We start from the raw sequence: 12,362 nt of genomic DNA on the forward strand, positions 1-12,362 counted from the left end.
CCAGAGGTAAGTAAGACACAGTGAGGCACAGTTGCATGTTGGATATTGCCCCCGTAGCAGACTATTTTCAGATGTTTGAATGAAAGGTATGAAGGTTAGAAGTATTAAGAGGAAAATAAAACATATTCTTTCAGTAATATATCCCACCTGTGTTTGACAAGACTGTTGTCAGTACAAAGTGCAGAGGACCACAGTTTTGACTACATATTTATGATACTGTAGGTAAGGTGTCATTATTCTGCTTTAATAAGCACTTTATTAAACAAGTGGCCCAGAACTGTAGAACAGCATAAGAGAAATACAGCACATACACATGTCCTTATTGTTTTCCCTTGCTTTGAATAGTAGTCAGAATAATTGAACACAACAATCACATTGGCAGTAATGCTGTGATTGATTACTAATTACTATTGATTATTACAGCCTGTCTTGTACCAGAATGCCAGTGTGGTGCTGATCTACTGTGATATCATGTGTGACACCCTGAGGAGCATTTCTGTGATGGAGTGATCATCATTCTCGTTGGGTGAGGTTGGGTGCAAAGGCCTGCACAAAGGACTGATGAAGACGCTCTGGTCAATGGGTCAGAGAGCAATGTGTGACTTTTTTTATGATGCATGTTCACAATTTTGATGGACAGACAGTGTGAGATACGCACATACTTTATGTCTGATCATTTCCTGTGTGGTTTCCTTTTGGTGTCATCCATTAAAAGTATTAGGGAGATACAAGTGAAACCTTTGCAACAAGTATGCAAGTACTGTATTATCAGAAAAATTTACTTTAAGTATCAAAATTACATGAAAAGTACTCACTATTGTGCAGTGAAATGGTCCCTGTCACTATTACGCATTAATGTGTATGTTGCCGTCAATGTTTAAAGTTGTCTTAAATGGAAATACTGAAGAACCCAAAACATGCAAAAAAAAAAAAAAAAGAAAGAAAAAAGAAATCATGTCAAATGTTTTTTTATTTATTTTCAAAGTGGCAACAAAAACATTCGGTTGACTCTTTCCAGGTCGAAAAGCTACATGCGTCATGAGTTACAAACACCCAACATAAGCAGAACATACAATACATTATTTTCAGAAAATCCACTTTAAAGCATTTACAGCGGGATTTCTCTATGTACAGTAACATTCACTTGGTTAAATAAATAAACCACAATAATGAACCAAAGTAACACGCCTTACTTGCATCGTTCTGTTTTTAAAGAAGGCGCATGTGGTACTTCCCCTAAGAAGAGACTCACATTATGCACTTGAATGAAAAAAAAAATAAAAAAGTTCATTTAATTTCCTGTAAAAAGTCTTAAGGAAACACAATCAACATGACTTTTTTAATAAGTTATTAACCATCTTTGTTTTCTGCTATTTGTCACGGGGATGTTCCCCGTGTGCTCAGAACAATTTGAACTCAGATTTGATCAGCTACAGTTGTTGACTTGGTATGAACCATGTGCCACTGATACAGCGATAATGTTACAGTATTTCCTTGATATAAACACAGTATGTAACAAAATCCAGATATAATCCAAAATCATGGCCAAAAGCCTAAATAAAAAAAATTGTATTTTGTCAAATATTTAAAATTTCTTGTGTCACAGAGACACTGAGGGATTAATAGTCTGGGATATAATACAGTGATATAAAAATGTGGTCATGGCACTCTCACATGTACAGTATCAACATTACACATCAGAAAACTGTCAAACCATAGCAAAATAATCTAGCAATATGCCACAGCACATAAAGAACACAAATTCTTCTCCACACTTAAAAAACGAACAAATGGTGTGAGCATGCTTAAGCTTGTAAACTATGAAAAAAACAACATACAAACGTGTACACAACATTTTCAATATGTTCATGCTTTGTAATAATACATTCACTTATTCAACACCAGTATCCGTTTGGTTTGATTGGCAAAAGCGATGCAAGAAAAGTTTACGACATTTTTTGAAGGTAGAAAAATAAGTCTGAAACACAGAAACAGGCTCACCATGCTGCCCTCAAAAACTCCTTTTGACTGCCAGTGAAACCTTCAGATAAGAATATGTGTATCATGATAACACATTTTGGTTAAAAGCACTTAAAACATTTTAACACATTTTTTAAGTGTTCTACTTCCGCAGATTGCACACAAACACAGTTAACTTAAACGGTTTTATATAAATACAGATATTTGGAACTCTTTAAAAGTTGGGATCATGAAAACAGTTCTCCTCAAGAGAAGAAGAATCTTGGCTCCGCAAATGAAAAGTAGATCTGACACAATCCAAAAAAATATAATGACTCCAAGTTACTGTTGCTAGGTTACATAAACAATAGCCATGTATTCCCATTGAAAGGCCTGCGATTATAAATTCTAGAGGTAATATGAAAAGCTAATGTTAGCATCTGTGCTAACTTTGGCTGACGTTCGAAAAACTCCCATTCTTTTGTCCATTTTTTTTTGGCGTACGGTTAAGTCCTCTGCTGTATTCACGCATTGAAAGTACAATTCCCCCTTTTTCGAATCACAATTACGAGTTTCAATGCTAACTAAATCGACATGTTTTCAACGTTTTACTGGCATTTGTTGTTGTCTAACAACTGTAACACAGGAAGGTGGGAGTTAACAAAGGGTAAGAACCCTCTGGTAGCTGGATGACTCTTTGTTGAAGGTCAACTGTTCTCTAGGGCAAAACAGAAAGTTAAGCTAAGTAACATTCAGTTCAGTGAGTGTGGACTAGTATGTGCCAAACAGAGCAGAAAACTGAGGCCTGGTGAATTAGAAAAAGGACGCTGCTTGTTCAATCACTTTGGTCAATGTGAACACCTGTGTTGATAATTAAGGCTTTGTATTATTTCCATAAAGTCTAATTTAGAGCCAAACAAACATTAGAACCACAGAGGCAATCCATCAAAAACTATATATATACTATATACTACTCGTGGGGGTTTTTACCACCATCTCCAGCATAGAAGACCTAACTGAAGCAGTGACTTTTTATACTTGAAATAGACAGACGATTCATCTTAGACTTCATTCAAGTGGAAATACTGAAATGAACATCCGGTCTTGTTCATTTTCAAACAAGGAAGTGCACCTTAAATGTGCTCGTTATCACTGATTTGAGCCGATGTGGCGCTTGCTCTAATAAAAAAAAAATCACCCAGTTTAAGCTCAAGTGTCCACATGATATCCTTCAGTGATTATAACCCTAGAGAAATGTTAATGATATGATGGTATGCCATAATACAAGTCACAGAAATATCAGTGGCTGAGAGTAAAAGAATTACCAGTGACCTAAAAGTAAAACTGTAACAAACTACTACAAGTAACATGCAGAGGTCCGTGAACATGCAATATTCAAAAGTGGACTAAAAAGCGCGACAGTCAACAGACAAATAAAAGCATCCAATTGCGTTTGACAAATACAAAATTAAAGCTTCACAATGAAGGCGCATCTTAATGTCTTTGCTGTTTTGTGCTCATTGGCTGTAGTCAGGGGTAATGGGCAGCCGCCTTCAAGTCGTCATTCTCAGCCCTGTGTTCCAGCTGGTTCTGGAGCCGAATGACTTGCTCCAGCTCCCGGATCTGCCGGTCCGTTTTATGACTGACGAGCGTGCGGTAAAAGTGAACGGCGAACATAATAAAAACAATTCCAAATGGCACCATGATGCAGGTGGAAGCAATGGCTGCGGCCTCCCCAGAACTTATGGTGCCGTTGCTCGATTCCGCCTTGCTGTCGAGGGGCAGGAACTTGACCCAGCACAAGAGCATCACCTCCGTCAGGAACAGGAGGGTCCCGATGACTGTGGAGAACGCCCAGGCCAGTTCGATGTAGCGGTGCATGCGCTCATGGGGAGACTCGTTCACAGAGTTGAGGTTGTGAACATTGCTGACGGCCTCCAGATTAGGGAGGATGCAGGTGCTGATCATGAGGGCAAAGAGATGCACTGCTACCAGAACTGTGGTACAGGCACTGAAAGCTATCAGCAGCCCTGGAGGATACTTATGATCCCGCTCCAGCTGTACCTCTACCATGGCAACCTGGGAAAATCAAACAAGAACATTTAAACACTTCAACGCTGTTTACATTTGTATTCATAAACTGATATTACAGGTAGTGCCGGTCTGATGATGGATCATATCAGTAGTGATAGCAGCTCAAGGAATATATACAGTGATGAAGCTGCTCAATTTTTCATCTGTGTTTTTAAATCTGTTGCACTGTTGGACAGCCAGGTCGGTTATTAGCAGCACTACTCAGCCGTTGGTGGCAGCTGCTACAACTAACTCCCTCCTATCTTACGTTTAAAGATTCAAATGAGTTCCTCGCAGGAAGGTGTGGTGAAAAAGATAGCAATGGCCTATGTCTGATACTAAGATGAGGCATCAGAATCACTATGATGAAAGAGAATCATAGGGCTCGATGCACACATTTTGGAATTATAGTTGTACTAATGCATGACTAAAAATCTACAGTGCTCCATCTAATGGTTGAGTATAAACAGACAACTGTGGAAGTGACACATCACATCACATATCTTAAAGGGATTCGACCCAGGCCTCATCAGTAACACAGTAAGTGCAACTGTTACTGTATACAGTACTGTCTACATCCACTATGACTACAGTGCATAAAGTAGTGCTTTCCATCACGTGAACCAAGAGCAAACATAGGTCTCTTTGAGGGTAAACTCGCCTGTGTGCACATGTTTTTTTTCCATATAGATAAGATGGTCATGTACAGTATATGAGTTAACCAAATGTAACAATAAAAATCTATGCCTTTTTATTCCAAGATGTATAAATGGCAGCTTAAAGTCAACAGTAGAAGTGCAGATATTATTACAACTACTTACTATACATGCACATGCAGATCCTAAGTATGCAAGAACTGGCTGTATGTGGTTATTTAAAAAAATAAGAAATACTCTTCAATTGATGAAATGCTCTAATGGACCGCCTTTAGCTTTTATTACAGCACGCATTCGCTGTGACATTGTTTCGGGAAGCTTCTGCAATGTCACAAGATTTATTTTCATCCAGTATTGCATTCATTTTTCACCAAGATCTTGTATTGATTATGGGAGAATCTGACCACTGAGCAAAGCCTTCTCCAGCCTTCTTTCATGTGTGAAAATGATGTCACATGCACCCTGAACCACAGTTTGAGCCCCATAAATCTTGGCATTATCATCTTGGAATATCCCCGAGTCATCAGGGAAAATGTGGACAACAATAATGTTGTTGAACCTAGACCTGAACCCTAGAACTGCAGCAACCCCAGATCATAGCACTGCCCCTCACAGGCTTGTACAGTAGGCACTAGGCATGATAGGTGCATCACTTCATCTACCTCTCTTCTTACCCTGATGCGCTGGTTCCCTACTATCCTTCCAGTTTTTAATAATGCATTGGACAGTTCTTAACCCAATTTTAGTAGTTTCTCCAATCTCCTTAGATGTTTTCTCTGCTTGATGCATGCCAATGATTGGATCCTTCTCAAACAGACTAACATCTTTTCCATGACCACGGGATGTGTCTTTAGATATGGTTGTTTAAGAAACGAGAAGCTACTCATTGCATCAGTTGGGGTTAAATAACTTGTGGCGACTTTTTTTGGCCAGACAGTGTATATACCCCAGCAATCCCAGATCATAGCACTGCCCCCACAGGCTTGTACAGTAGGTACTAGGCATGATGGGTGCATCACTTCATCTGCCTCTCTTCTTACCCTGATGCCCCCATCACTCTGGAACAGGGTAAATCTGGACTCATCAGACCACATGACCTTCTTCCATTGCTCCAGTGTCCAATCTTTATGCTCCCTAGCAAATTGAAGCCTTTTTTCTAGTTAGCCTCACTGATTAGTGGTTTTCTTAAGGCTACACAGCTGTTCAGTCCCAATCCCTTGAGTTCCCTTCGCACGTATGTACGTATGGACATGCTCTTACTTTAACTATTAAACGGAGCCCTGAGTTCTATTTTTGTTTTTGTGATTCCACTAAACGTTTCAATCATGCAGGATTTTTTTTCGACCGCATTTCTTCTAATGCATTGGACAGTTCTTAACCCAATTTTAGTAGTTTCTTCAATCTCCTTAGATGTTTTCTCTGCTTGATGCATGCCAATGATTTGACCCTTCTCAAACAGACTAACATCTTTTCCATGACCACGGGATGTGTCTTTCAGCATGGTTGTTTAAGAAATGGAAAGCTACTCATTGCATCAGTTGGGGTTAAATAACTCGTTGCAAGCTGAAAGATAATCGCCTACGCTGTAATTATCCAATAGGAGGCTCGTACCTATTTGCTTAGTTAAATCCAAGTGGTGACTTTTTTTTTTGGCCAGGCAGTGTATATATCTGTTCAGTAGATAAGAGGTGCAACTGAGGCTTGTTCAATATTCTCCATTAGAAAGCATGTATGCTGCTGACTGAACTAAAGATGCACTTCAACCCTCGGATGAAAATACACTTACATACACTTGACAAAACATTAGGTGCAATGTGTTAATTCAGCTGGTTTGTGGTGCTGTTAAACTGGATTGAATTAAACATAAGTATTTTTTTTCTTATTAAACACTGCCCACTGACTAGAATGTGGTTGTCAAAGTGAAACAACACAATTCAATAGCACTACAAACCACAGCCTCTAAAATGCAAACACAGCTGAATCAACAGCTCTCGATATTTGAAACTAATAATGACTAATATCCAGTCAGTTAATTAAAAAAAGGGATGCAGCCCTTAAAAAAAATCATTAAAATCAGGGCTTGAATCTGATCGCTCCATATTTAAAGGCCTTAGGAATAAAGTAATAGGGCAACTTAGGAAAGCTAAAGCAAACTTTTTCCTTGATATTATAGTACAAGCTAAAGGTAACACCAAATTGCTTTGGAAAAGTATAGATCAAATCTCTGGAAAATCACCCAGAGATGTAAAAATGTTAATGTAAATAAAATTCTCTCTGCAGTATCAAACTCAAAAGCAAAATATATTTGGGGGCTTGATACATACCTATTAAAGAAATATAAAGACGTCTTATCCCCCTGATCACCAACATTATAAACCAATCACTGGAGGAAAGTATCTTCCCTGGTGTACTAAAAACAGCTATTGTAACTCCCATCTACAAATCTCGTGACAAACAGGAAGTCAGTAATTATAGACCCATCAGTATACTTCCTGCTGTCTCAAAAGTGATTGAAAAGGTGGCAGCTGAACAATTGCTAGCCCACCTAAATTCAGAAAACTTATTACATCCTATGCAGTTTGGTTTTAGAACAAATCATTCAACTGAAACAGCATGTTGTTACTTTACTGAAGTCATTAAGTCCAGTCTTGACAAGGGAGAGGTGGTGGGCGCTGTATTCTTAGATCTGCGTAAGGCATTTGACACTGTTAACCACTCTGTGCTTCTCTCTAAGCTCATACAATTCAATCTATCCACAAATGTGTTAAACTGGTTTGAGTCTTATTTATCTGACCACTCTCAATGTGTTTGGATAAAAGACAAAATATCGCCATTAAGAGCCTGTGCTATGGGGGTACCACATGGTTCCATCTTAGGGCCGGTGTTGTTCAGTACCTACATCAATAATCTTACATCAGTCTGCGATGGTGTGGAAATCTTGATGTATGCTGACAACACCGTCCTTTATGTACACGATAAAGGCCCCAAAAAAGTTGCTGCCAAGCTGACAGCCACCATGCATAAAGTCTCAGAGTGGCTTACGAAGTCATGCCTTACACTTGACACTGAGAAAACTGTTACTATGTTTTTTTATAATAAATACAGACAAAGCACTTTTCCACACATTTATGTGGATGGAAAGGAATTGCAAAATGTTAATAAGGTTAAATACTTAGGAGTCACTCAAGACCCAACACTTCGCTTTAAAAAACACATTAAAAAGCTATGTCTACATATACAGCCTAGCTAATTTTAGATTTATTAGAAACGCTTTAACAGTAGATGCATCTAAGACATACCTTAATGCACTGTTCTTTTCATATCTCCTTTACTGCATTCCAGTATGGTCACAGGAAAATATGACTGCTCTGAAACCAATTACATCTAAATCTTAGACAGAAAACCACTCCAGTCTCATATCTGTGACATACTCCCTAAACACAATTTACTCAATTTTGATCATTTAATAATGTACACAAAATCATTCATAATGCTGCACCTCCACCTTTGAGAAGATTTGTCCAGCCCTGTGCTCGAAAAATGGGTAGAACTACCAGGTCCACCATAAGCGGGAACTGTAGCATGCCCTTTCGAGGCACAGCATTTGCTCAATCAGTCTTCTCCTTTAAAGCAATAAAAACATGGAACACACTCCCAATTAATCTGAAAACCTGTTTAGATTACCGTACCTTCTCATATGAGGTGAAAAGATTGTATTTAGGCACCCAATCTTGCCAACATTAACATATCATAGTAACAGTTTGTTATCTTTCTTATCTATTTTTTATCTTTGTGTGTGTGTGTGTGTGTGTGAAACTAAACTAAACTAAACACCATAACCTACAGGAAGTCAAGATTTAGTGTTATATTAGAATGTGTTTATTTCCTCAGGTGTACTGCTGGCCTGGCCTGCCTAATGCATTCACAGGTAGTTGTATATCAAATCAAAATGTAAAAAAAATATGTAAAAATATAATAAAATAAAAACACATGATTTTCAAGAGATTTAATTGAGCTTTAAAAACAGATTTACTGCTACTATTAAAACATATTGAGATTGTTTTCTGTTAGTGCTGCTCTGCGGTCTACTTGTGGCGGAAAAAGCCAGGACTTGAGGGCGTGTGAAGGCGAGCCCTGTGTGTGTTGGTTTTCACTTGTTGCACCCACTATCAGCTTTACACGAGATGTTGTGTGAAGTCACACACATGACTGACGAGCGGATTTGCCTGCTTCTCGTTACTGCTACTTTTGTTTCGGTCCGTTTGGCTCGCTAAATTCTCCTTATGGCAATAAAATTTTGGTTTATGTCAAATGTCAATGCACAGTATGTCATCAGGCCCGTGAACGCCACAGCACTCATCTGCGTCACATAACGTCAAGTATCTCACATCGACGGCCTGTGTCGTCGAGCGTGCATTAATGCAGCAGCGCTGGGATCCGTGTTAAAAGTCAATAACTTACCATAGCGAAGCCCGACAGAAGCGCTGAGGTGCGGCTGGTCGCTTTTAATTTGGCCCGACTCAAGTATAGCTTTCTCCATGACAGAGCCTGCATGGAGTGCTCGTTCAAACTCATTCCGAAAGTTGATACCTGTAATTTTTTATATATATAAATATATATATATATAAATATATAAAAATATGTAACGTTAAATATTTACAGAACGGTGCTCGATGACAGATGAAACACGGGAAATGTGGTTCCAATGAAACAAAGCATCTAAAAACAATGGCTACAAAGCTAACAAACTATGTCAAAACTTTCCCGCAACAGCTGACTGTAAGAGTCTATCAGGAAACACAAGCTAACTACCCACAATCCAATGCTCTTCACGGACGCTGAGCTATGGCGCTGCAGCAGCTAGTTCCCCCCTCTCCTTGCGCCAGTAATAGACTCTTCGTCATGAGGGTCAATTCATGGTATCTTCCTTCTCCCAAATACATAATTTGATTATTTAAATATATACTTTTATATATTTTTAACGTGTCTTTTAATTTGAAAAGCCATTAAAATTTCTTGGCATTGCTATCTACAAAAGTAAAGTTGTTATTTCAACAATAGGGGCACCAAACTACATAGTGAGAATTATTTCATTTAAACACTCATTGCAGATGTATTTATTATCATTAATAATAATAATACTAATAAAGGTAAGCGTGAGCCTGAGTCCTTCTGTGCACAATTAAACTTACTTAAAATGTGTCTGTGAAGGTTCTCAGTCATCCAGGTCATGGTATATCCAAAAAGCGTTAAAAAAGGGCAACTGGACTTGCACAGTTTTCTTGAGAAGTAAGGGACTGGTGGGAGGTCTGAGGTTTTAATTGGAAACTCTGTGGGTGACCTATCAGAAACTTGCTTGACTTGTTTCTGTTAACAAACAGAATAGTGCAGCTAATTTCCATTAACGGTTAGATTCTTACCTGTCGTTGGGGGTGTTCCATTGGGTGGTGGAAATCAAATAATAAATGCTGATCAGTGTGTGTGTTTTTGCTATATACTCCAATGCTAATGCTTCTGTCTTCTTCCACGTGCACCAGACAGTCCAGGAAGGCCAAACTATCTCCTCTGATGTCCTCCTGAGTGAACTTGATGTTGCTGTCCACTGCATTGATATGCTGCATGAAAGCTTCCACCTCCTGTGTCTTGATTTTGACCCAATCCACATGCCTGAACCAGTGGGTGGAGGGTGGTTCCTGTGAAGGAGTTTAGGGCTCTGGTCTCTACCTCCTCCATGTAGAGATTGGCCACGATCGGTGACACTGGTGACCCCATCGCACAGCCTAGATATAGGCTCCACAGTGAAACTTCCCACCAGTCCCCTAGAACTGAAGAAGATACTCGAATGAGTGGTGAAACGCCTTTAAACGCTTTTTGAATACGTCAAATGTGCTGCTACAGCAGATCCCTTTGTCACTTGAAAGCGTTAGTGAGGAAGTTTTGCAAGCCTAGAATGTGTTCACAACTCTGCTGACTACAAGGTGTGACATTATGAACAATACAACCACTTCTGTGGATTCCTTGGACTGATGCATGCAGCATATACGACAGATTTCAGATTCGGCAGTGGTAGAAAGTGCATTTAATCAAGGTAGTTCCATGTTATGCAGCTTTATGCCTGACATATCAGTGGCCTGATACTCTGCTGTATGTTTTCTGACAACTTTATACTAGTTACTTATCAGAATACAATTTTTAATACCCCGATTTTTCATTTTTAATAGCAAAATAAAGATTGAATTAGTTTAAACTACCCTCCACTAAATATAGTAGTTCAAATTAGCTTGACCATAAAGAACTACAGCGATAAAATGCAACATTCACATGAATGGAGCAGTAATATTAATCAAATAATATCATATGTAATTGTAAAACAGAGACAGAGGAAAAAAATACTGCAAAATGAGTGCTTTTACATTTGATGCAGCATACAGTTTGCTGATAAAACTAATATGTTTTTACTTAAGTAAGGTTTTGAATATAGCTCTTTTGAGTTAGTTGAGTGTGGCATCAGTAAAGTAAGTAAAGAATCTGAGTATTTTCTTCACCACATGTAGCAGGCATCCATTTGTAGCTCCCATAGTACCAGAAGCATGTTTGCAAGGCTGTCATAATTATCCTTCAGCACCTTAAAACAGAGAAGAACAAAACATCTCAGAAGGAGAATCAGAAACAAGAAGATCATCTGTTTCTTAAAAAAAAAGAAAAGCCAAGTGAAATAAGTGATACGTTATGTTTGACTTTGTGTGCTATAGCAGTGTTTCAGACCACAGAACCTTGAAAATGTTTTAATTTCATGTGTCGTGTACTTGTGAATCGGTCCCTACACAATCTGATCATTTGAAAGTTTGTGATCATAGAATTGATTTAAGCTTCTGTGGGAGCCCTAAGTCAGAACGATCTCAAAGCCTTCTGGTAAACAGGATGTACACTATATTGCCAAAAGTATTCACTCACCCATCCAAATAATTGAATTCAGGTGTTCCAATCACTTCCATGATCATGCCTAGGTGCTTGTATTAAATCAAGCACCTAGGCATAAAGACTGCTTCTGCAAACATTTGTGAAAGAATGGGTCGCTCTCAGGCAACAAGTCCAGTCGTGAAATTTCCTCGCTACTAAATATTCCACAGTCAACAGTCAGTGGTATTATAACAAAATGGAAGCGACTGGGAACGACAGCAACTCAGCCACGAAGTGGCAGGCCACGTAAAATGACAGAGCTGGGTCAGATGGTGCTAAGGCCCATAGTGCACAGAGGTCGCCAACTTTCTGCAGAGTCAATCTCTACAGATCTCCAAACTTCATGTGGCCTTCAGATTAGCTCAAGAACAGTGCATAAAGAGCTTCATTGAATGGGTTTCCATGGCCGAGTAGCTGCATCCAAGCCATACATCACCAAGTGCAATGCATATGAAATCCATAAACACACTTCTAAACCTTGTGGAAAGCCTTCCCAGAAGAGTTGAATCTGTTATAGCTGCAAAGGGCAGATGTGCGAATACTTTTGGCAATATAGTGTACAGTATATGCAAAAAACAAAACAAAAACAAAGTATGCCGCAGGCTTGAACGCTGGGTGGCGCCAAAGCAAAACATTTTCAAACACACTGTTACTTTACATAAGTCAGTGTTGTATCATCGTAATTATATAATAAAAATCCTGAGTAAGCTATTG

The 12,362-nt window shown here is 38.9% G+C and overlaps 1 protein-coding gene across 2 annotated transcripts; it reads right to left on the minus strand.

Moving 5' to 3' along the window:
* Nucleotides 1-952: 952 nt before the first annotated feature.
* Nucleotides 953-9,498, minus strand: LOC311492575 (calcium release-activated calcium channel protein 1-like). 2 transcript variants are annotated; one of them, XM_084550882.1, is made up of 3 exons: nt 9,349-9,498; nt 9,150-9,278; nt 953-4,038 (listed from the first exon to the last, which is right to left on the minus strand). In XM_084550882.1, the coding sequence occupies exons 2-3, from the start codon at nt 9,261-9,263 to the stop codon at nt 3,490-3,492; spliced, it is 663 nt and encodes a 220-aa protein (XP_084407008.1). In that variant the 5' UTR covers nt 9,264-9,278; nt 9,349-9,498; the 3' UTR covers nt 953-3,489. The 2 variants fall into 2 exon arrangements, with proteins under 2 accessions (XP_084407008.1, XP_084407007.1); XM_084550881.1 differs by having other exon boundaries at nt 9,150-9,498.
* Between the last annotated feature and the right edge of the window lie 2,864 nt (nt 9,499-12,362).

Source organism: Chelon labrosus (genome assembly GCF_963514085.1).
Source record: "Chelon labrosus genome assembly, chromosome: 9".
Lineage (NCBI taxonomy): Eukaryota > Metazoa > Chordata > Actinopteri > Mugiliformes > Mugilidae > Chelon > Chelon labrosus.

What these genes read in the sequence shown, in the direction of transcription:
- LOC311492575 (XM_084550882.1), bottom strand. Translation starts at nt 9,263, where the DNA reads ATGAGTTTGAACGAGCACTCCATGCAGGCTCTGTCATGGAGAAAGCTA. An exon ending in TTCTGTCGGGCTTCGCTATG is followed by an intron (nt 4,039 to 9,149) that starts GTAAGTTATTGA and finishes TGATTTTCCCAG; the next exon opens with GTTGCCATGGTAGAGGTACA.